Source organism: Camelus dromedarius, chromosome 2, assembly GCF_036321535.1.
Source record: "Camelus dromedarius isolate mCamDro1 chromosome 2, mCamDro1.pat, whole genome shotgun sequence".
Classification (NCBI taxonomy): domain Eukaryota; kingdom Metazoa; phylum Chordata; class Mammalia; order Artiodactyla; family Camelidae; genus Camelus; species Camelus dromedarius.
The window spans coordinates 95,331,960-95,358,428 of NC_087437.1; the positions used below are offsets into that span (position 1 = coordinate 95,331,960).

At 33.8% G+C, this 26,469-nt stretch overlaps 1 protein-coding gene across 10 annotated transcripts in view; it reads left to right on the forward strand.

Annotated features, from left to right (window-relative positions):
• Nucleotides 1-26,469, forward strand: part of ROBO1 (roundabout guidance receptor 1) — a 1,016,936-nt gene that overhangs the window by 929,885 nt on the left and 60,582 nt on the right. For all 10 annotated transcript variants that reach the window (XM_031457716.2, XM_064496419.1, XM_064496401.1 and 7 more), the window contains 7 exons: nucleotides 6,732-6,856; nucleotides 9,104-9,275; nucleotides 16,494-16,699; nucleotides 18,216-18,297; nucleotides 18,476-18,644; nucleotides 18,739-18,905; nucleotides 25,662-25,783. In XM_031457716.2, the coding sequence (XP_031313576.1) occupies nucleotides 6,732-6,856; nucleotides 9,104-9,275; nucleotides 16,494-16,699; nucleotides 18,216-18,297; nucleotides 18,476-18,644; nucleotides 18,739-18,905; nucleotides 25,662-25,783 (1,043 nt within the window). The remainder of the gene's footprint in view (nucleotides 1-6,731; nucleotides 6,857-9,103; nucleotides 9,276-16,493; nucleotides 16,700-18,215; nucleotides 18,298-18,475; nucleotides 18,645-18,738; nucleotides 18,906-25,661; nucleotides 25,784-26,469) is intronic.

Consider the following 26,469-nt stretch of genomic DNA (forward strand, 5'->3'; position numbering starts at 1 on the left):
CTGATGAACTAGTAGGAACTTTTGTACAGACTTGGATTTAGTCAAAGACCTGGAAGGCAGTCTTTGGTTAGTCATCTGTGACCTTGAGAAAGTTACTTAACAATGTAGATTCTCCATTTTCTCATGCAAACAGGACTGGGTTAGACTGGTAAGTTTTAAGATCACTTCCAGAGCTAACATTTTATTGTTTTATTGTTTTACTAGGGAGAGAGACAGACAGGCTTTTCCTCTTTCTTGGGGAGAAAAGTGAGTTGGGATAGAGGTGCTCCCAGCCTTTACAGCAGTAAAAACGGTTGATAAGAGTTACGTGGAAGGTGTGAGAGAAGCTGCCCGTAAACCATGCACTTTAGAGGATAATGAATGAACAGGGTCCAAGTGACTCCACTCTTCTCTGATTCTTTGTGGACTTATCCAGCCGGACAGTCATGGGCACTGCCTGATGTGTAGAAGGTCTCTGCTTTCTGAATGGGAAAAAATCCTTTGACCTGAGCCTGAGAGAAATATCGAGAAAGGGGAAAATCTGAGAAAAACTTAAAAGAAATTTCTATCATTGATTCTCTAGAAGAGAAAGCTTGGGATGATAGTTTTATTCAAATAAGTAAGATGATTTTATGTGGAGGATATAAATGGCATTTATTTGTTCACTGAAACTAGAACAAATGAATTTGTGACAGGCAGGTTTTCATTTAGATAAGAAGAATCATTTCCTGATAATCATGGTTGTTAAAAGCTTAAATGATCGTTCAAGATAGGGTCCTCTCAAAATCCTCTGATGTTTTAGGAGTCTCTGTGCTAGATGTTGTCTTAGATAACTTTTAGGGTCCTTAATAGACAAGGAAATATTTTACAGTTATCATTTGTCATTGATGTGATATACAAATGTATTAGCCTCATGTTCTTAAACACACTGTATTTTAATTAATAAAAGACTCAACTCCTATGGCTCAATTGCTAGTAAAACCTATAGGCAAGGAAAGAGTGCTTTTTAAAATTTTGTATGAGCAGGTTTCCAGCGATTTTTTTGATTTCTAACAAGTGAAATATTTTTTGAAAATGTTAAAGGATTTGTAAGTGACTGAAAAAGATATGACTAGAAACTAGTTGGGAATCATTCCTCTGATCCCTTGACTTAGAGTGAGGCTTGATTTGAACGGCATCAGTCTAATGAGATCAAATTTATTTTCACAAATTACCCAAAAGCTAATGTTATGACTTTTTGTTTTCTTAAGCTGAAATTCTGTTGGTACAGTACAGTTGGTGCAGTTTGTCAGGCTCTCTCTCCTGTAGCTTCTGACCGTTTCTTCCTGTCACTTAAAAGACATCATCTTTAAGGTTCTGAGTAATGTGATCAAGTCAGATCCTCTCTGTTTGTGTTTTCAAATCTATAGAGAAGCTATTGATGCTATGATAAACATTATGCCCGAGTAAATGAGAGTGATATGTACTCTTAAACTTTTCTTGCCTGCATAACTGAAAAACTGTGCTTAAGAATTTTTACTATGGAGTGAAAAATAAAGACAATTGATTTCACTCAATGCTGAAAGGAAGGTGTGAGTGACAATGTGTTTCTCAATTGCATTAAATTCCGCATATATGGTAGCAATAAACAAGAGAACTCTTAAAACCACCATTTCACAGCAGCAGTGCTTGGCATAGTTCATTTATTTAAAGTACAGGAATGTATATCAAGTCTAATTAATTGTGACTTGCTGAAGGACATAGGCATTATTTATTTGAGTAAAATGTATTGTGGGTGTCTACTGGGCTATTACGAAAATGCTCTGCATTTGACAGTAATTACCTTTGTTTCTAAAAGAGCAAAGCAAAACAATCACCTTCCAGTATTTTAAATATGTATTACTTGAGCTTTCTGTGCTAAAATGCCCAATGTTTCAGTACTGAAAGCGAGTAATGTGATTATGACTTTATTAGATGGGGTTATAAAGTTTTATCTGTTTCCATAACATGCTTACATCTTTTCCTGTGGGTCTTCTCAATTAAAAATATGCAAGAATTTAAATGTAACACCTTTTATTAACCGTGCTACTCAACCTATGGTCATGAGCCAGCAGCACCTGGGTGCTTGTTAGAAATGCAAAACCCCTGGTCACACTCCTGACGTGTATAATCATAAGCTGTATTTTAACCAGATCTTAGGATGATTCCTATTCTTATTCAAGTATGAGAAGCATTGGTTTAATAGAATATCATTGGCAGCATGAACCTTTTAAAAATTAATCTGATGGTGGAGTTGCAGGATTTAACATTTCTTTATCTTTGGTTAAGATGCTTGACTTCTGTTCTATATAGCATTAGCAGTTAAGATTTATAGTGTTTTGTAAAATGAATTACATATATAGGTATCTAACTGTCATGTGGTAGCAATAACGTAAAGTCATTGAAAAGTGTTTTATAATTTTATAGCTATCATTTATTGTAGCACTGCCATTTAATCAAAGTAGAAATTTTAAGGTTCATTTCTCATTTTCTTAAATTATTTATAATGATACTGGAAATGCTAACAAATATTCATTCATGGACATGGTGAGCCATGTATCCAAATATTAATGTGTACTTCACTTTATCTTAAAAGAAAGATCATTGTTAAGTCAAGTCTTATTATTTTTTCTGTTTCATTTTCTGTTTCTTTATTTTTATTTATTCCATGTTTTCTTTTTTTGTTTTGTTTTAGTTGGGTCTGGTAAGTTGACATTTTATTGGCCATCTTCTAATCATCGTGTCACTGTGACTGGAACTTCTCTTCCCCTTTCCATCCATACCCTTCCATGTCCTTCAACCAGTCAGCCTCCATATTTCACTTGTCATTGGCCACAAAGACAGACTGCACAGAATAAAGTCTGCAGGAAGTATGGGTAACTGTGACAAAGAGTAAAGGTAATGGGGTTGCTAACTGTATGTCTTATTAAATAATATGTGATCTGCATCCTTTTATTGTTTTCTCTTTTCAAAAAAATGCTAAGACTATATCTTGATTAAGTATTATTTCAGTTTATATCTCAGAAGATAAATGAACAAAAACAGGTACCCAGAGAAGAGTTTGGGTTTGGGAGGGTCCAAAATATGCTTATGAATTCATGTCTGTCTATCTGAGTTTTTGTAACTATTGTTCAATAATGGACATTAAAAGTCCTCTTGGTGAATAACCTTGCCCTTAGGGCTGTTTGCACTCATTTTCATTTCTTTGTGTCAGATTCATTTCATTATATGTACGAAATAACCACATGATGTGTCTAAAATGTATCAAAGTTTGCTTTGATAAACAATTGTCCTCATATGAATAAAGGTTTCTAAGTATTTTCATGATCAATACTTTAGGGAATCCATTCACACACATTAAAGTTGCCGGAGCACCACTTTTGGAGAATTTTGCATGGTGTTCCAGGAAACAGTTTGGGCCCTAAAAGAATTTCTCTATTTTTTTAAGTTAAAAAGCTACACAAATATTGTAAAGATGTCGCTTCATACTAACACAGATAAGAGGATGGATTATTCAGTAATGGTGATGCAATAATGAGCTAGTTGAAAAAAATAGCTTTCCATGTTTGCAAAAATATAGATGGATTAAAAGTTAATAAAAACAAAAGTACAGGATGAAAATGGAGAGGATATTTATATAATATAATTTCTTATGTATTATATAACCTATATTGATAGATTAACAAAAATCCCTAACTAAATTAGAAAGACTTTCAACAAAATGGAAGAATATATCTACATTTATGAGAAATAGATAAAATTTTAGTCTTTCATTAGTTCTTAGAGAAGTCCAAAAGTTAAGCACAGGAACACAATATCCACAACAAATAGGATATCAGTGACTAGGTAATAGGAAGATAAATGTTTAACTTCACTAATATAAACATGCCAATTAAGAAAAGATTCTAGTCTAAGTTTGACAAGGATGTAAATGTTTAGTGTTTGTGAGGTTTGGGAGGAAAAATGCCTTAAAAGGGAGAGTTTCAGTTGAAATACACTTGAATATAATTGAGAAAGATGCTAATCTCACCACTGTTTTTAGCAATAGGAATTGGAAACAATTTAAAGACAATAGATTGGTTAAATAATGAAGGTAATTTGTATTTAGACTATTAAACGGTCAGCAGTCATTAAAGGGATGTTGCAGGAGAATATTTTGAAACAATATGGTCTAGTTTTCATGGCTGAATTATAGGTAGCTTTTCTTTTTTTCTTAGCTTGTCTAATTTCCCAAATTTTCAACAATGAACATATGCGACATTAGTAACACAATTATATATTTTTAATTAGAGTAAGCATAAATATTGCAGCCTTTAAAAATATTCCAACATTTTATCATAAACATCAAGTAGATGCATATGGTGATTGACCTTCTCAATCTAAATAGATAGGTGATGATGATAGAAGACTGATAGCAGTGTATTTAATCCATTTAAAAATCTTTCTTAGAGATATTTCACATATATGTAGAAAAGGGCTTTTTCTAAGACATTCCTTGAGACTGATGTCATTGTTGACGTTGGCCAGAGAATATGCCTACAAGATATAGTAAATTCATTTCCAGGCAAATATCCTGTGTGGAAGAGTTGCTGCAGGAGACATGTAGTTAGCATAAGGGTTTGTATCCCTCGTTCCCACATAAGTCTTTGAGGTTTGAGGAGAGCTGGCATTTTATAAAAGAAACACAGATTCTGGCACATGTTATTAGACATGCTTCTGAGATTTAGGAAAGAGACCACCCGAAGTTTTTACTTGTCTAAGTGATTTGAACGTTTATATTTTCCTACTCAGATTCCCTGCATTTATTGGAAAGTCATATTCTTCCATTCATTTAATTAATCATTTGGTTTTCTTTCATTGAAACAAACCAAACTCTCTTCTGGATTTAGTTCATTAGCCAGTCAATCCTTTCAATTTCTTGGTCTGATTTCTCCATCAGTTATTCCAACCCTTAACTAAGGAATCAAATGCTCCTGTATGACAGTGTATGGAGGAGAATCTCTAGGCGATGAGGCACATGCCTGTTATTATACCTGGATAATGATAGTGTTTACGAAATTCATGGGTAAACCACTCAATTACAATCAGAGTTCCTAAAAAAATTATAAGATTGAGCGTCAGCCTTACTAAATTGAACCTAAACCTGTTCCTCTAACTTCATTTTTTCCTTCCCTATAAGTTACAGGACTTTTGAAGGCATTTGACCTGATTTTTCCAATCTATAATTTCCTAGTGAAATGGTATAATTTCTACTAAACCTCAATTTAAAATAAAGAGGAAGTATAGAAGAAAGCACACTAACCTGGAAGTTAGGAGATCTAATTGCTTTCTTCAGTTTTGTGACCATGCAATCTTCAGCAAGTTGTTTTATGTATTCCTTTGTTAAAGAGATTTTATATTTGACTTTACAAACAAGTATAAATGTGTATACATACACAAATGTGCAAATTTATACATTTATATATTATATATTATAATATATATTACCATATATATTACAAATATGTATACATGCCTTAGATGCAATTGACCAGAAAATATTTAGCAAGAGAAAAGTACCCTTTCAAATCCTCACCTTCATTTAACAAAGAAATCGTATTCTTGCGAGCAGAGTGGTTGCCCTTGTGAACAACATCTGAATATGCTTTTTGATTCATGTTCACTTTAAGGAGTTATCCTCGGTGAGTGACATAAGTAACTAAATGTACTTTTAAAGAAAAGGGTAGAAATAATAAAACTGTCTTAAAAAGTGGATTATCCCTTATAAACTGTTAGATGTCTGGCTTGACATGTTCGCATCAATTTGAACTGAGACAAGAAAGGAGACTGATTAGGTGTTTCAGACAGCTGGTAAGAAATGAACTTGAAAAGTGTAAACAGTAGGTAAAAAGACTTATTCAGTGTACTTTTTTCTCCAAGCATAAAGCACAGCCCCAAAACAAGGTTTTTTGTTTTGTTTGTTTTTTTTCAGGAAATAACTCCATCAGCACACCTAGTGTTTTCAGCTGCCATTGCTCTCAATGTAACTGACATAATTTTCTGACACTCTATTTACTGCTGGATGAAGTGGCCATTTAAGCCTGTATCAATCAAACAGTTTGGACAAAGCTGGCAGTATTTATAATGTCAGGATGAGCAGATGTTTCAAATTTGCCCTCATTTCCATATATATTCTGTTTGAACATGCCCTTGCCTATGTAAATGAAGGAGGCGTTCAATTCCACTATTGCTTTAAATTCATTTCTATTCAAATAATTGGGCTGAAGAGTTTAAATGGTTATAATTTGCATGGTAGCATTTCAGAAGCTTTTGAGTTAAATTGAAGTAATTTTAGGACCTGCCTTCATCAGGAGGTCCTTGTGTCTGTGATTAAAGTCCATGCACCTTTAAGCAGTCCTAATGGAGAACAAATATTTATTCCTACAATTTTAGATGTATGTTTAATGTAAAGTGTAAAATGGCAGTTCATGAATTATTTTTAATAAGAAGGTTAATCTTAGAAGGTCAGGCAATTAAAAAAAAAATCTCTTTACAAAACTACACTATTCCACTCTGTAAATATGCACTTAACAGCTTAGCTTCAATTGAGTTAAGGATGGGAACTGGGACATTATGTGTTATGGTACATAGGGAGTGGTGTAAAATAATGCCAGCACTTGGGATATCAGCAAACTGTCTTAATTAGGACAATGACTGTGCGTTTGATTTGCTGTAATTTGTTTCCTCTCCTTCAGAACCTCCACATTTTGTCGTGAAACCCCGCGACCAGGTTGTTGCCTTAGGACGAACTGTGACTTTCCAGTGTGAAGCCACCGGAAACCCTCAACCAGCTATTTTCTGGAGGAGAGAGGGGAGCCAGGTATGACCTTGTTCTAGTATTTCAGTCAGCAAAGATGAGTGCCACATATGTAAGAAAAGGAAACAAATTATTTAGTCACACAGCTGTCACTTTAAGAGAACTGAGAAATCTCTGAATGCCCTAAAAATTTCGGCAATGCAAGAGAAGACAAAATTTTCTGCTTTGTTTTAATTTTCACATATTCCTGCCAAGTTTTGGTACTGAGGGTGGTATATAGAATAGTAATTGTTTTGTCGTATGAAATTGACTTCTACTTCCAATTCAGTCACATTAAAAAAAAAAACTACTTTTTTTCTCAACTTAATTCAATTAGTCATAACTTTTATTATTCAGATATCTATAATTATATATTAAAATATATAAATATATCTATAATTATATATTAAATATAAATTTAACACAAAGATGAATATTAGTCAGTGGAATTTCTTGGAAAGCACCAGGAATCTGAAATGTCTTCCTCACTTCTTTCTGTTTTAAATCATATATGTATATATCAACTAAAGATTCATCAAACTGTATGAAAGTCTCTTTAACATAGATGTCATGTTGGCTATAGTTCAGTATATCCTAATGCTTCAAAAACTATCATGTGATCACCATTCTGAAATTCTAAATTCACTATTGGGCTTTCTCTTATTAAAAAGGGGAGTTTTGAAACAATTTCACTTTAAATATAATAGGTAACTTTAAAATAGTTTTAAAAATACAACTTTTTTCTCATCTCTTAGTGACTTGCCTTCTTTAATAAATGGACACATTTCCTTTTACTTGTTTCTGATCCTTATAAAAAAAAAGTTCTCATTTATTTTTAATACAGTTATTCCTAACTTCTTTTATTTTTTTGTTTAAATCAACCTTGCATGTGTTGTTTTATGATGTTGCTTCTACTGTGTTCATACACATAGCACACAGGTAGTTTACTGGCTGCACTCACTCATCACTTGTAGGCAGTGCCATCAAGGTCACGTTTATTTTTACTTCGGTGGGAAAATACTAACTTGATTATAGTACAGAGGCTGTCGTTTGAAACCTAATACCGTGGTTGGTTCTAACACGTTTCATTTGGCCTCAGAGAACTAAATTTGCTGACAGCAAATTAAAGACAAGAAAAAACAAAATATTTTAGTAGGACAGGAAGAATTGAAATTGTATTATATAAGAACATTTGTGTAGCAATAATAGTAAATCCATTAGAAGTTCTTAGTAGAGTAATATTTAAATGATTCATTTAGTTATTTAAATAAATTATTCATTGTTATTTAAAATCTATAGTTTGGTTTGATTTAATGATGTAACTCCCTTTTTCCTAAAATTTTGCCATTAGATCCATATCCATATGTTAAAAGACACCTAAACTTTTAAAAAGTAGCAACTTTATTTGATTAGAAGAAATACTGATATTTTTATTTCATAAAAAACAATGACATGACGTGCCATTTTGTATGAAATATACATTCCCTCCAGCGAGCATGATTTTTTGATTCATAGAGAGAAATTTGTGCCACAAAATAACATCATGCATTGTCTTGAGTTTGTATTCAGGATAACTTTCTGCAGAAGTAAAATTCCATTATGAATTCTTAAATTCAATATTTAAATTTCAAAATAATCTATAACAGATATGCTCACCATTTAACAGGAAGAACAAGAAACTGTTACCAATTTGATAGAGATTACTGAGCTTTTATAATGGACAAGTAACAGAGATACTCATTATGGTACCAAAATGATATCCTTAAACTTAATTTGTCAGAATGTGCTTACATTTTAGTGTTGTTTACATATTAAAAAACTTAGTGTTTATAATCCTAATAATCACATATATGTGAAACAAAACTTTTGACTTTGGTTAAATATGTAAAACTTCTAATTCTGATGATATCTAATGGTCTTTGATATCTAGTATTGTTTGAAACATAATAAAAAGCACATATCATTACTTAGAATTTATTTAAATTATCAGGTGACCCTATTTAAGGCTAGATCATTAAACCTTGTGCATTTATGTTTATGTGTGTGCACATCTGTATACGTGGGTATGTGATGAAAGAATATTTAGCTTATTTGCGTATATATGTACGTATGTGGCATGCATGTTTGTATATGTGTATGTGTAAATGTTTATGTATCTATTTATATATAAATATAAATAGACATATATATATATATATATATATATGCCAACATATTGGAAACTAGCAATTAACCTATTGTTATTCTTTCCTTCCAAATTCTGGATTCTAGAATCTGCTTTTCTCATATCAGCCACCACAGTCATCCAGCCGTTTTTCAGTCTCCCAGACTGGTGACCTCACTATTACTAACGTACAGCGGTCGGATGTTGGTTATTATATCTGCCAGACTTTAAATGTTGCCGGAAGTATCATCACAAAAGCATACTTGGAAGTTACCGATGGTAAAGTAGAGCATTTTATTTCAAAATCTCCAAGTGTGGCTTAGGGTCTGAAGAGAGTGCCAGTAAATGTATTTGTTTTCAGCTTTGTAACGTTTCTTACAGCAATTTTGGTGTAAGACCAAAGAGGGTGTCGGTACAATGATGAAGTGTAAAATTATTCTTATTTTAACTTGACTGTACTGCAAACTTCTAGCATCAAATTAGATTCATAAAAGCATAGCAATTATATAAGGAAACGTTTACACTGAATAGTTGTACATAGGACTATATTCATGTTTTGGAAAGTAAAAAGTTATTTTAAAAATCTCTTAGTGTGAACTATCATTCTTTTTCTTTCCTCTAAATTAAGGCGATAAGATGAATTGTTGACAAATCCAACTCACAATTCATGATAATGATTAAGTTTTTCTCAATAAGAGGGTTTTGTTCTTTTTATCAACTCCGCTAAACATGATTAACCAATGTCAAATATATTATAAAGTCATAGTAATGGAGAAAGTCTCCAAACCATAAGATGGAGAGAAGTAATAATTTGAGAAGAGAAAATAAGTAAACATATACACATAAAAATATATATACACATATGTATATAACAGGTTTCCCCCACTCTCTGAAAGTAGAGCATTCCTGTGAGAACATTTGTAAGCCAAAATGGCATAAAGCAAAGAAGCAATTACCTCTTTTCATAAAAGTAAAAATCCACTTCAGATTTACTTCAGTTAACCAAAACAGGTACTTAATGTAGTCTTTCATGAAAGCAAAATGGCATGAAATGAACTTTCAAAAAGTAGAGAGTAGGTGTATACACACATATGTACATAAAATAAACATAGATACATTTTGTTGCTGTATAGTATTCCACTGTGTAAATAGCTCACAGTTTATGTACTCTTTTCTTGATGGGCTGTTTCCAGTTTAGGGCTTTTATGAAGAAAGTTAAATATACCTGTACAAGTCTGTTGGTGGGCAGGAGCAATCAATTATCTTGCTTTGCCTTTTGGTGGATGCATATATTCATTTCCCTTTTTAAAAATTGTTCTCATATATTTCAGACACAAGTCTTTGTCAGGTATTCGTGTCATAAATATTTCTTCCCATTCTCTTGATGATGATTTTAAGGCTTAAGTAACTACTTTTAATGAGGACCAATGTATTATTTTTTCTTTTATACCTGCTGCTTTTTATTTCCTGTCCTACCTTGAGACCATGGGGATATTCTCCCATGTTTTTTCTGGAATCTTTATTGTCTATACTTTTGAGATTTAAGTTTTTAATCCTTCTTAAATAATTTTGTGTATGGTGTAAAATAAGGGTCAAAATTCCTTTCTTCCCTTATATGGATACTAATTGTTTCAGCATCACTTATTGAAAAGACAGTCCTTTCCCCACTGAAGTGCAGTGGCATCTTAATCATAATTTAAATGAACATAAATGTGGTAATTCACGTCTATTCTCTTTTATTCCATTAATCTATGTATGCAAGTGTATATACTCTAAATTATTATAGCTTTGTACTAAGCCTTACAAACTAGTAGTGTAAGTCTCCAACTTTTTCTTATCTTCATTTGGCTATTAGAAGTCTTCTGCATTTTCTTATAAATGTTAAAATCAGCTTGAAAATTCCCATGCTCATACAAACACACAAACACACACGTATCCTGGACAAACAAAAAAATCTTTTTAAATTTTAGTTCCACCTAAATTATTGAACAATTTAAGGAGAATTAACATCCTAACAAATTGAGGCTTTCAATTTAGGGAAATGACATATATTCCATATATAGATATAAATTTATTTTGATCTTTAATTCTTTCAACAATATTTTATATTTTTCAAAGTCTTACACACATTTTAACAGATTTATACCTATAATGTTTCATGATTTTTGATGTGATTGCATATATATATATTTATATATACATATACATTTTATTATTGTATTGTTTGAGGCAAGATGTACGATTGACTTTTGTAAAGAGCATCTTTGCTAAATCCACCCATTATGTCTAAGAGTTTGTAGATTGTTTTGAAATTTCTCTGAACACAATCTGTCAACTGCAAATAAACCAGTTTACTTTTCTTTCCAATATGTAAACCTTTTACTTCTCTTTTCTTGTCCTATATTATCTGTGATCTCCAATATAATGAGTAGAATTGGTGATAAGGGACAAATTTTTCTTGATCCTAACTTCAAGGAGAAAGCATTTTCTATTTCACCAGTAAATATAATGTTGGCTAGGATATTATAGACACCCTTTTCAAATGCAAGGAAAAATTCAGGAGGAACTTTTTAAATACATTAATTTCATTATTTTGTTTCCCAGTATTCTCAAGATAAAGTTTATATTCCTTAATATCCTTTACAATTCATCGTATGACCTCGACAGGCTTGGTTTTGAATACTATGTTTCTCACATGCCCAAATTTTATTGTGTTGGATAGGCTTTTCCTTTGTCTTAAGACTCCTGCGCATGCTCTTTCTACTGACTTGAAATTTCACTTCCTTCGAGAAGCATTCCCTAACTCCTTAAAAATTGGTTCTATGCCCCTACCTCCTGACATGTATACACAGATTTTTCCTTTATTTTCCTATCTTCTCTGTTTATGTTTCTATATTCATTAGACACTGAGTTCCATGAAAGTCGGACCCATATATGTCCAACTAGGTTAAATTTGTACCCAAAATCCACCAAAGTCTGACACATGGTAGACACTCAGTAGGTATTTTTTGAATAAGTGGATGAAACATAGAAGGAATGAATGAACAGCTAGCTCTTGGTTAAGTCAGAATTCAAAATTAGGATTGTCTCACTCAAAAGTCCACACTCTTAACCCTGTCTTTGATACATATTAAATATCTAATATCTTGACTCCAACAAGTTAGAATGACCTAAAATGTTTTTACAATTTCTTACATACATTACAGCTATTAAATGATGATTGTGAAGACCATGTAATGAATTTGATAATCAATATATAGAAAAAGAACATAGAATTATATATATATATGTATAACTGCAACTTTATAAAGCAACTTATATGTAAAGATGTACATGGAAAAAGGCCAAATAAATTATGATAAAATATTTTCAAGTTATCTCTTACTATTCTCATAATTAATCATTGAAAGCAAAACTTTCTACTTTCTATGCCCTTCGACATGGCTTTATCATGAATTGTTTGTTACATTTGTGAGAATAGATCAAGTGTATCAACTTTTGCTAAACTAAAATGAAAACAAAACCCCTAAATTTGTGGATTGGGGGTCCATGCCTAGTAGGCAATTCACTCCTAACACCAAAGGTCCTATTTCATCTTACAGTCTCTGGGGAGATTTAAGGTGGTTTTGTGTTTGCTGTGGTGGTACTGTATTTTTAGTTTAGTTTTATTTTTTTGGAGTCCATAGATAGTGTACAAACAACTTACAACTGTGAACTACTTCTTCGTAAGTGAACTGTACTATTCTGAGTGCTGACAATATCAGTATTTACATACTATCAAGTCCAATCAAGAGGACAGGTAGCAGGCAGAGTGCTTTCTGAATTCTATTTGACTTTAGTTTCCTGACCTTCTTTCTTTATTGTTTGCAAACAGAACAAAGGCAGAGGCAGGAGAAAGCGTGAGGCCCAGAGTATGGTAGAGTAGCAGCTGTCTTTGAAATGTTGTTTTTCTGTAGCCGAGGTCTACCCCAAAGAGCAGTTGACTCAGGAACACAGAAGTGCATATCACCTATTTAATTGAAAATGTTTCTTCTCTTTATTGCTAGAATGTAAGGAAAAGTAGTTAATGATGATTAAATGATGAGTAAAGTTTAAAATCACTTGCATTAATCTCTCAAAAGCTATTGATACACAATGGAAAGAGTTTTAACTTTCAATTACTAATGATTTCCGATGACTAACTTTCTGATTTCGACAAGTCACTCGAGCTTTCAATGTTTCAGTTCCCTAATTGCTGACATGAGATATTTTACAGCCTAACTCATAGGTTTTTGAGATATGTTTGCAAACAGATGGCAGTTGTGATTATAACTCTGATGTTTGTTGGTATATAAATGTCAATTTTACATACTTAAACCAGTCTGTGTGTATGTAATTGTCTTCTTTTTTCATGCAGAATTATTTTATAAACATATTTATATGTATTAACATAGTCTTTACATGATCATTATTTTTGATGTGACAAAATTACCTCTGATGATATACCCTCATTTTAGGATCTTTAAATCTTTCATTGAACATGGAGGGAAATAGGTAAACTCTGTAAACTTTTGTAAACTCTGCTCTAACAGGGGCGTATCACCCTTTACTCTGCTCATACCGACTCCACCGCCACCACTGTCACCACTATGCTGATGCTGACTCATAAGAAGTTACAGTTATTCAGTGGCTCCTTTGTGCCAGGCACTGTGCTAAGAATTTTTCATTAAGAATTTTCCAGCAATTTCAAATCTGATATCTCATTTTACAGATGAGGAAACTGAGGCAGAGAATGGTGAAAAGTTATGCCCAAACCCCTCTGATGCAAACTAGCAGAAATGAGATTTAAAACAAAAGTTTTCACTGTCCAATATGGTAGCCACTTGGCACATGAGACCATTTAAGTTAGAATGAAAATTACTTAAAATTAAACTAAGTTACACATTCAGTTCCTCAATCACACCAGCCACTCTCAGGTGCTCAGTAGCCACTGGAATCTCTTGGCTTCTATATTAGGGAACAGATGTGGAACATTTTTATTTCACAGTGCTATATCTTTCTGATTCCAAAGTCCATGCATTTAACTTTCTTTAAACTGAATTTCTGTTTCTTACACATCCTATTTTATTAGCTGATAATTCATTCAAATAATCCAAATGTAAGATGTTAGAATCTTTATTTGAAGTTTTCCTCATAAACCCTAAATTTAGGGTTGACTTCTGTATGTACTACACACTTTAGTTTGTGTAAATTTAAACATTTCATCAGTATTTTATTCTAATATGTAACAACACTAATCATTTTCTCTACCTAAAAATGTAAAATTGCTCTTATGAACTTTTCCTCCTCTTACTTACATATTATAGTTTTATAGAAAAGGATAAGTGGATAGCACAATTCATATAAATGTCTAGCTTTTTGCAATTAGCAAGGCACTTTCATATTTATTATTCCACTTAAATCATAGCAATCTCCTGAGCTGGTTAGAACAAGTATTATTATCCTCATGTTACAGATAAAACACTGAGGCTTATATAATTTAAGGAACTTGCCCAAAGACACATGACAGATGGTGTAGCCTGATAATCAACACTACTCCTCTTTTCTTTATTTTTGTCAACTGCCCAGTGTAAACCAGGAAGAAATCAATAACAGAGAAACATCATTAAACTGTGTTGGGACAGGATAAGGAGGTATGGATGATGCTAAATATGATGTAAACATCAAAGAACTGTAAAGATACAGAAACTTGAATAAATCCCCAGATGTTGGATTGTTTCTAAATATAACAGGACTACCGAATGTAAACCTCTCCATTACTGGACTTCATTATAATCAGTTATAGAGAACCACTCTGTTACTAATTTAATTAATTATTATTTATTCTTATAATCAAGGGAACACAGGTGGCAGATTCTTATAAAAACCCCAATGCAATAAAATACTATCATTATTTTTTCATGCTTACCAGGAGGGGCCTCTAATTTGATTGTAGCCAATCTCAACAGATAATGTAGAAAAGATTAAACAAGTCTAAGCAAAGGAATTATTGGCTTATATTTTTTCATCCGTGGAGTATCTAAAACACTCCTGCCAAGTTTCAAGCTCCAGCCTTCTAATATGCCCTCAGCCTCCAGTATTAACAGATTTCACACCAGCAACCAAGGGTGGAAGGGAACTGGAGGAGCGGCGTGAAAATGCACAGTTACTGATTTCACTCTCTGCTTTCTCATTTTTCTGAGATTGAATGCCCCAAACTAATAATTACTGCATGAAAAATGAGGGACAAATGGAAGTGTGACTCCAGCTTGTAAAAAATCTTTGGTGCATAAGACTTTGAACATGACACATCCAGCTTTGCAAACGGTTGCATCCAAAATGTAGTTACTCTGGCAACCAGTTTTCTTTAATCAGGCAACTTCTTAGATTTGTCTTTTGAATATTTGTGACTTAATAAATTGTTAACTGATATTCAGAATTTTTAAGTTTAATAATGAAAAATTAACTTTTATTTTTAGTGTTCATTCATTTAAAAAACTACTTAAGGAATTTCACCTAAATTGCCCAGGTCAGGGGCTCAGAACATCTCTCTAATGCAGGATTTATTGTAGTTCCACTACAATCGTTTTGGATTTTCCCTTAGATTATGACTTTATTATCTCAGATAAAGTTTTTAGATTTTTTTTTTGTATAATAATAAGAATAATTTTTATACGTTATAGAAATGCCTCCCATTGTTTCCTTTCATAGGACATTAAAACTATTAATTTAATAGAATTAGCAGAAGTGTCTTCCCAGTCCTATAATTCTGATATGGAAGTGTGATATTCCCTGGGCTAGGATATCAGCTTGAGTTACAGTTTTGGATTAGCCTACCAACAATATATTTGGACAGTTTTCCAATTTCTCTGAATTCATTTGGCTTGGGAAATTTTAACTATGTATTCATTTAATAGAAAAAATTCCAAGGTAAAAAGAGCTTAATTGTATTGATTTGTCAGTTATCAAAGTCCAAAGCACTTTTTGAATATGAAATTGTCAAACATGGTGATATACCATTATTTTTTTCTGTTGGACACAGAACGATTACCAAGTTGGCTTTGGTTCATTTATGAAAATTTGTCTCATAGGTTTCCTTGGGATAAATGGTCTTTTTGTTGTGTCTTGTATTTTACATAGTTTAAAGATGAAAAAGTACAACATTCAGCTTCTCACCGCTGTGCATCTACGTCACCATCCACAGTCCTTATTTAGCCTCTGGACTCTTCAGTTAAATAGGTCCCTTGACAATGCAGCAAGCCTAGTCAGTGGTTGGCCATGTGAAAGGAGTACATGGTGTCTCATTTTAATATTCTGAATCAGTACATCACAGAAATGCATTCTGAATAGTGCATGTCTCCTACATCAATTACTTGTTTAATTAGTTTGTTTCAAAGCCTAGAGCGACTGCTGTTGCTTGGATGATTAGAAAATTGCTTCCAGTTGCAGAAATCTTTTTCCTGTTGTTCCTCCTGGCAGTGATTGCAGACCGACCTCCCCCAGTCATTCGACAAGGTCCTGTGAATCAGACTGTAGCAGTGGATGGTACTTTAGTGCTCAGCTGTGTGGCCACAGGCAGTCCAGTGCCCACAATTCTGTGGAGAAAGGACGGAGTCCTCGTTTCAACCCAAGATTCTCGAATCAAACAGCTGGAGACTGGAGTACTGCAGATCCGATATGCGAAGGTAAATTGCAAAGACACCCTGGATTTTCCATTTTGTTCCACTTCGGTTTTGTCTCCAGCAACTAGTGTTGAAGTCTCAAATTTTAGAATCAATGAAATACTAATAACAGTATTAATATATTTTTAATTTGATGCTTTATTTTTTCAGACATTTCACTATGCATTTAAGATGGCTTTCTCATAATTTAGCCCATGGCAATTAATTTAAGGTTTTATATGGAGGAGAAAAAGGTGAGGATTTGCAGGAGAAAAAGAAAAAAAACCCCTCCCAACTAGTGATATGATGCTTTCATCCCATAAAGCATTTTTCAAAGACATTTTCCAGTACCATATTAGGTGCAGTGTACTTGGACAGTTCTTCTACTGTGAATATCTGGTTCAGCATTTTGCAGTTACAGAATACTATGCATGCAAACAAAAACTATAAAGCAATGTACACATTGAATGTACATTTCAAATCAGATTGCTAAATGATGAAAGGCCTCAGGTTTGTGGGAACAATTTACGGAGTTACCTTCCCAGGGCCTCACATCCCATACCTGTTCTTTCAGGACTGTGTTGTTTTGTTTTGATTTTTCTTTTTCATTCTAGGTCAAGATCAGACAAGCTTATGAGACATATGAAAGAATAGCCTTGACAGCAATAAACATAAATTTCAATTGCTTTACTGCCTATTGTGGGCGGCTTCTTTGGAGTTTTGGATCAACATAGCAGTTCATTTTATGTGCCACAAAATTTAATATGTTGTACTTTTTTTGTGACAACGATTGTGACTTTGTTATTACAATTGCCAGAGCAAGATGACAGCATTCTTGCTTTATCCAACTTTACTTTATGATAGAGTTATTACCTTAAGCAAAGGTATATGGGTTCATTATGCTAGTGGTGATTTTAATGTTGAACATATGATCTGTGTTTGTTTTCTGGCAGTCAGTCTTTCTAAGGAAAGAAAGGGCATTATTCCAGCTGGGGTTTGACTTTATACTTATTAAACTGTCTTAAGTTACAGGTTAAAAAAATAAAATGGGGAAAAAAAGTGAATGCTTTAAGAAGAAATCAGTTTTTGTCAATCTGTTTTCTATAAATATCTATCTCCAATATCCATATGGGTGTAACTCAGATAAAATATAAATAGCAAGAATAGGCATTGGCTAAACTTTATTAAACTTATTATGTGACTTATTAAATATAAAGTATAAACTAGTAATAAAGATTAACCCTTTGATTTTTAACTTATATACCTCATTGTGTACTGCCTCCAAAACTGAAAATGGTGACACGTTAATGCATTTAAATATTATATTTTTATTATACAATTAGAATAGCCTTTTTTGTCTTCTGTCTTCAAGCAATAATTTACTTCACGTTCAGTAAAAACAAATTGAGAGTAAGTTTCTGTCTAGTGCATTTTAATGCAGTTATCCATATTCATGGGCCATATACAAAACTAGAATTGCTTTTCCAGCCCAGTGAGCTCTTGATTGTTCCAAATGTTTATTTTCCGTCTGTCTTCTCAGCTGGGTGACACTGGTCGGTATACCTGCATTGCATCGACCCCCAGTGGTGAGGCAACATGGAGCGCTTACATTGAAGTCCAAGGTAAATTAGACAGCATTTCACCTTAAAACAAAGCTTGAAATATAGTTGTTTACCTACTGGCAAAAAGATGAAGCAGATGTCCTGATGCCTGAGTAGGTGTATGGATACGTTATCTGCATTCATGTACTTATCTGTATATGTGTAAATAAACATCTTTCATCTTTTTCCTTTCTGTTAGAATTTGGAGTTCCAGTTCAGCCTCCAAGACCCACCGACCCAAATTTAATCCCTAGCGCCCCCTCAAAACCTGAAGTTACAGATGTCAGCAGAAATACAGTAACATTGTCATGGCAACCAAATTTGAATTCAGGTGCAACCCCAACGTCTTATATTATAGAAGCCTTCAGGTAGAGCGAAGATGATGTTTCCTAGTTGTTGTTCTTTTTTTTTTTTTAATTTACCATTAAACATGCACGTTCTAACTTGTGTCTCTGTCCTTAGCCATGCATCTGGTAGCAGCTGGCAGACTGTAGCAGAGAATGTGAAAATGGAAACATTTGCCGTTAAAGGACTCAAACCTAATGCAATTTACCTTTTCCTTGTGAGGGCAGCAAATGCATATGGAATTAGTGATCCAAGCCAGATATCAGATCCAGTGAAAACACAAGGTAAATCTTGATTTACTCAACCTTGTGACACCTACTTATCTTTAGATGTTTTAATTTTACAGGTAAATCTTTTGTACTACATTCTAGGATTGCATATTTAACATAAATCTGCTGTCCAAGTTGCTCTTAATTTTTAATACACAGTATCTGCAAACTTTCTTATTTTTCTGGACTAAGCACTCCAAGACTAGATTAATAACAGAGAAATGTTTCTCATTTTATAAAATCACAAATCCAATGAGGAAAAATAGTATGCAAATATTTTTGTGTTATATTCAATTTCTTGATTTTTAAATATGATTATTGTGTCGGTGTAAAATCTTAATCACATAATTGTATTTAAAATTGAGTAGTTTTATTTATGTTGAGTTTAATACTCATGACCTTCTGGATGAGTTTTGAATATTACAACCATAGTCAAGTAATACTGTCTGGAAATCACACAAATGTAAGAGATAGTCATCGGATGAACTTATTCTTAATCCCTCTGTCCAGTCAACCTCTTACAAAGCATGGAAAAAACATAATTTAGGTCGGTATGTTGTTTGGCCTGTCTTTCCTTGCCAATTATGTGGGCCTTGATATATTAAACTTTTAAATGGAAATCATGTATATTTTCGTCAAAAGCTGGGTGAAACAGATAAAAGGAAAAATGAACATATTTAAGCTGCTTCTAAAAACATTTGAAATTGGAAATTTTTTCACTTGAACTACTTTCTGGATACACTGTTTTTTTTATTGTCTTTTGTGAATAGAAATTATTTTTAGCTTTCAACGGACAGATTATTATCTCCTATCCACCCTCTTGCTCCTCCTACTATTTTAATGCTTTAATAGTAGTAAAATTTATATATTGAAAACAAGATGAATATGAATCAACTTTTACCTTTTTTTGAAATATTGTCATTACAATTAAAATATGCTTGTCCTTGTACTAGTAAAGAATGGTAATTCTAGATGCTAGAAATTAGAAATATAAAATTCCATTTTTATTGGAATAAAGTTGATTTACAATGTTGTGTTAGTTTCAGGTATACAGAAAAGTGATTCACTTATCCAAATATCTATATATCTATTATTTTTCAGATTCTTTTCCATTATAGGTTATTATAAGATACTGAGTATAGTTTCCTGTGCTATATAGTAGGTTTTTGTTGTTTATCTGTTTTATATATATAGTAGTTTGCATCTGTTAGAAATATAAGATTTGTTTCTCAACAGACAGAAGAATCCAATGTCTCTATCCTGAGTTGTTTGTTTCCAAAGGAAAAATTGTAACTCCATTACAGTGATAGAACAAGTTGTACACAAAATTACTGAAAGACTTAAATTACTTTTTTCCTGGTTTGGGAGAGGGTCTGCCAGCCATATTGCACGTTTTGTCTTCTCCAGTGAGTGTAGCAGCAATGCTTTTGGAAGGACTTTTTGTTTCAGAATTCACAGAGAAAGCAAACTGAGTTGTGGAACATGCCCACATCTGTTTCTTGCTGTGTGAAATCAACACACCCAAATGCCTGTATTTGCTATTATGAGTCACTTCACCAGTAGCTTTAATATTCTTGGATCCTGCCTTAAGGCAGTTTGAGGTTTTCAATATTAGCTATGCATTTGTGAAGAATGCAGAAACTATGACAGCTGTAAAGTGAACTTAAACCTTTGTCCCCACTACAGTGGTCTCTACCCCGTAGACCTAAGTTAAAGTCTTTGATTAACGGCGATTCTGTCATATACTCACATGAATGAATTTGTAAGATACATCCTCAGCTGTAAGCAAGGAGATAGTTAACATTTTATCTGAAAATTAATTTAAATCTTTTAAAATTTTAATCAACTTATCCTTGTACATGAAGAGACAGTAGAACAACCTACATGAAATGAACCCATGTCAATTGGGAGAGTAGAAACAATGAAACAGGCATATAATTTTGAAATCAAAGAATTTTTCATCTCAGTTCCTTAGTCCTGAGCTTCAGTTTCCTCGCCTGTATAATGGGGCTAAAAATACCTACTCCACAGGATTGGACAAGGATGAAATTAACTAACCAATTTATAAACCTACAGGACTCATATTTCTTTTCTATTTTATGCCAGAAGACTTTGTTATTGGACTTGTATTTATTTCAGAGTCTAGACGAAAAATAAGGGAAGTTCGTAAAATTTGAAGAACATAGCTAGTGTGCTGAATAAGAGACTCAGACTTAAATATATCCAGACAGACTGGAATGGTGGGCCAGCACTAACAAGATTAAAATTAATGGAGCAAATTTCAAAGTTTGGTACTTGAACTTGGGTTTTAAAAATTAGCTGTAGAAGGATAGGCTGAGGATACTGGGCTTAAAGGGAGCACATGTGAGCGTGTGTCAGGGTGGTGGGGGCAGGCCGACATCAGTGATGGAAGTCAATTAGAACAACTGTCTGAGCCAATTGAGTGAGTAGTTGCCAAAATTACAGATTTAGTCTCAGCTGGCATTCGCAGAATTATATGCAAATCAAAATCAGAACTGGTCAGATCACAAATGGAGTAACATGTTCTTTTTTGACCACTACATTTTCAGGTAAACTTTTCAGAGGAGGACAGTGAGGAGAGTTTGTGGGGCTGCACTGAAGGCTGAAAATCACATCCTTGGAAAAGAAATCCAAGGACTTGGCATATATAATCCCCAAAATAATAAAGTTAGACTAGGCTCTGGGTTTTTTTCCCTTAATATTTTAAGAGACTATCATGTGAGAAAAGTATGCTTACTCTAACTCCAGGCACCAAAACAAGACTGATGAGTGGAAGTTAACATGGAGGCAGATTTAATTGCTAGACTAGACTGCTTTTTTTTTTTAAGTTTATATTGGAGTGTCATTGATTTACAGTGTTAGTTGCAGATGTACAGCAAAGTGATTCAGTTATACATGTATATATTTTTTCAGATTCTTTTCTATTGTATGTTATCACAAGAAATTGAATATAGTTCCCTGTGCTATGCAGTAGGTCCTTGTTGTTTTATCTATTTTATATGTAGTAATGTGTGTCTGTTAATCCCCAGACCCTAATTTATCCCTCCTCACCCTTTCCCCTTTCATAACCATAGTTTGTTCTCTATGTCCATGAGTCTGTTTTTGGTTTGTAAATAGAATTTGTGTCATTTTTTTAGATTCCACATGTAAGTGATATATGATATTTGTCTTTCTCTTTCTGACTTACTTCACTTAATATGATAATCTCTAGGACCATCCATGTTGCTGCAAATGGGATTATTTCATTCTTTCTATGGCTGAGTAATATTCCATTATATATATATATATATATATACACAATGGAATATTATATATATACCACATCTTCTTTATCCAGTCATCTGCTGATAGACATTTAGGTTGTTTCTGTATATTGTCCAGACTGCTTCTGGGACAGGTGAAGCCCAGCTGATAGTCAAGCTATTATGGCCATAGCAGGAACCTGGGGAAATTCGGTTGAAGGGTACAGAATGTGTAAGTTAAGAGAAAAGCCAGGGGTGGAGGGAACTCAACAAAGACTTGTCGGTAACTAATTCACAAGGGAACAGGCATAATTTCTCTAACTACTTCTGCAACATGGCTGTAAAAAAATTGTCCCCAAGTAGAGATTCCTGTGAATGAGCAGGTCATAAGGTAGAGTTGCACAGATCCAGAGCATGGTTTCCAGGTCAGAGTAAGGTAGGCCCATATGTCACAGCTGGAGTTGGATCCCTTCACAGGGCAATCAAAATGTACTTTCAGGGTGAGAGGGAAGGGTATAGCTCAGTGGTAGAGTGCATGCTCAGCATGCACAAGGTCCTAAGTTCAGTTCCCAGTAGCTCCATCAAAAAAAAAAACAAGTGAATGAATATTAATATTTTTTAAAAATGTACTTTCCCAAATATAAGATTTGGTAATGTAAGGGAGATGACATGAGCAGCTAGCAAGTAGGGGGGAGGGTGGACATTGCCGAGATGGGGGTGGTTGTTGCCTTTGTTACTATTATTCTTTATCCACGTTCTGTCCATGCAGCATTCTTTTTTTTTTTTTATTGAAGTATAGTCAGTTTACAATGTTGTGTCAATTTCTGGTGTACAGCATAATAGTTCAGTCAGACATACACATACATATATTCGTTCTCATATTCTTTTTCATTATATGTTAGTATAAGATATTGAATATATTTCCCTGTGCTATACAGTAGAAACTTGTTGCTTATCTATTTTATATATAGTAGTTACTATCTGCAAATCTCGAATTCCCAATTTAGCCCTTTAAAAAACAATAAAATAATACCATTTGCAGCAACATGGGTGGACCTGGAGATTGTCATTCTAAGTGAAATAAGCCAGAAAGAGAAAGAAAAATACCGTGTAATATCACTTATATGTGGAATTTAAGAAAAAGACAAATGAACTTATTTACAAAACAGAAACAGACCTAGGCAGCACTCTTGAGCCCTGTCTTTTAAAGAATATGTACACAAACACAGAATGTACAGAATACGTAAAGTCTAGACAGTGAGAGGCCAGCTAGTGTAAATAATGAACTGGGGCTGGAGAACCTTCCCCTCAGAGACTGTGTATAGAGAGCTCCCATGCTGGGGTAGCAGTTGAATGGAATCATGTCTGAGATTTTCACCAAGTTTAATTCTGAAGACGTTTTACATTACAATACATTTCTTTCTTTCAGAAGAGGGAAAACAAGAACAACAAAGGCGCCAATGAAAAAACATCTCAATGTGGCGTGATTAGATGTTACTTTCCCTTTCTCTCTACGATGGGAAGTTTTCTAAAACAATATTCTATCGCCAAAATAGTTACACGAGGCAAGAGAATTCAGTAATTTTCATGAAGGGATGAACTGGCAAGTTTACCCAACCAGAGAAATCAGAGATTGCAATGCAAATTATAGTAATTACCTTTTAAAGTGGTTACTTACAGGTTTGAAGATACCTCCTGAAAGGCAGATGATTCCCTGAGGATGGAAACTTACATATGATAACATGTTTAGAAGCGAATATAATATGTGTGTGTTTTCCATACAGTAAATCACATTGTCTCAACTAACGTTTGTGCCGTTCTGTATGTGTGGCACTGTGCTAAGGTGGTCTAGGTTCACAAAGGTTGACCCAATCCCTACCTTTAATAAAAGGACTTTACATGCCTTACAAAATGCAGCTCTCCCCCAAATCCTCAGAAGTAGCTTCCATGGATATTGCCATTTGACAAATGGGGAAACAGAAAAATCGTGAGGTTAAGACATCTTCCCACAGTTACATGGCTGTCAGGTTGCTGAGTTGGGGAGTTGCCTAGTCTGTTTTATTCCAAGCACTTCACTCTTACCCTAGAGATGGACGATAGCTGAAGTTAGAGCAGCGATGGAGACCAGGAGGAAAGGAGTAAGCCTGAGATGGGAAGCCGAGTGCTATCCATCTCTAGGGTGTGACGGTAGGCAGCCCGGGGGCCAGTATTAGCCGAAGCAATTCCTAAGGTATGATAATAAGTGAGAGAAGCCAAAATTATCTCAGTTTTTCTTGTTTTGCTTGTTTATAGGTTGATTTTTATAGGCTCAGTATATAGACAGTCAAGGTTATTACATCTTAGTCTTGAAAAGCAGTCCGAATCTGTCATCTCTTTCATTTATTTGCCTATGGGCCCCATCAAAGGTATTTACTGATCTCATTTTAAATATTCATGTTTTTGTTTTCTATCCAAACTCAGTTCTTTGAAGGTATTTAATCATTCGGAAAACTAAAGTTCTCGTTTCTGTTGCTCACGGGATGGTAAATAGTCTAGAATATATGTGCCAAGATACAGTACTCTGGGAAGGAGAATTCTGGATGTAAAGCAAATTTTTAATTTTCTTCTCTTGTTCATCCTGTGTCCTCCTTTTCTATTGTAAACCAAGCAAAGTATCTGTATTTAGAAAATCTCTTAGAAATGAGCAATTTTTATCAAGTGCAGACTTTGTAGTAAGTTTAACAAAACCCCTCCTTGGGAAAAGAAGTGCAACTTAAATGACCTCTAGTAACAGTTTAATGCTTACTATGTTCTTGGTCTCCTTTCTAAAAATACTGGTGTTCTTGAGATTTAAAACTCTTAATTGAACCTTTGCTGGCGCTGTAGTAACTCAACTCAGACAAACCATCTGTTACGTAGGTATTAAGTACTCTTTTCTCATCTTATTTTGTTCTCTTCTATTCCATTCTATTCTGTTGATGTTTTCTGTATCCCTCATCATAACCACTAACATCATACATCTTATTTGGGAAGATACCCAGGTTCATCCTATAAGATGAGAAGTGTCTAATTTATTTTGTGCTTGTTTATTCCTTATGCATTTCCATTCTCTTCATTACCCACCTACTGTGCTGAAAATCCGGGCTCTTTTCTTTCTTGCATGGTCAGGATAACTACGGAAGGTCATGCAACAAACGCAGAGGGGACTGTCCTAGGCTCCTCATTCTTGGCAAGAAAGTGACCCTTACATGATGGGAGGAGCCCTCAAACACTGCTGCTTGCCATTGTTATCTTTGCCTCCTGCTCCTTTTTGCCTTCTACATGCCCTCTCTCTGTATGTCCTGTCCTCCTGATCCAAGTAAAAATGTTAAGTTGTTCCTCTTTTATTCTGCATCACAGGCTGGCTTCGCAGTTGGAATGATTCTTCTTTTCTGAGGTTTGCTATGAAGGAAAGGGCTGTTTCACCATGTTTTCATTCACGTCAGTAACGTTGTCTCGGGTCTGACACAATCTTCTTGGGTTGTTGCAGATGTTCCCCCAACAAGTCAGGGGGTGGATCACAAGCAGGTCCAGCGCGAGCTGGGAAATGTTGTGCTGCACCTCCACAACCCGACCATCCTTTCTTCCTCTTCAATCGAAGTGCACTGGACAGTGAGTCATTGTTGCTGGCGTTGTAATATTTGATCTCAGTTTTAATAAGCAGATGGCTTTTGGGAGATCATTATACGAAAAAAAATACATATACAACAGATAGTTAAATTATATCTACCTGTTGCTTACTTCTCCGTCAATGATAATTTTATAGTGTAAGCATTGTTTATTATGGTAGCTGTGAAACGGCTTTAAATAGAGAAAAATTTCATCTTGTGTGTATTTTATATTATGCTATAGTAGTGAACTTAGCAGTCTCAGGGAAAACACAGAATATTATGATTATATGTAACTTGTGATAGGATCATTAGCGTATGAATTTTTAAACTGAGAAATATTTCTAAACAGTATCAAGTAGTCTTTTAAGATTAGAAAGTGGAAAAACATTTTATTTCCTCATCTCCTTGATACCCTGACTTACCTTTAGATGTCTGTCACAGAACTTCCATGATGCCTCACATTTTTACATGAAGCATAGAAATTAATACCTAATATTATATACTAAGCTAAAAAGTGAACATATTATAAAAGATTGTGAGTTTTTTTTAGTATTCTACTTTGTATAAACTAGAAAACTGTGGGATAAAGCCAGGTAGAATTTTTTGCATTTTTATCACATTTCATTCTTATAATTTTCTAACAAGTCAATAAAAAGATATGAATGATTGCATTTTTATTTATCATTT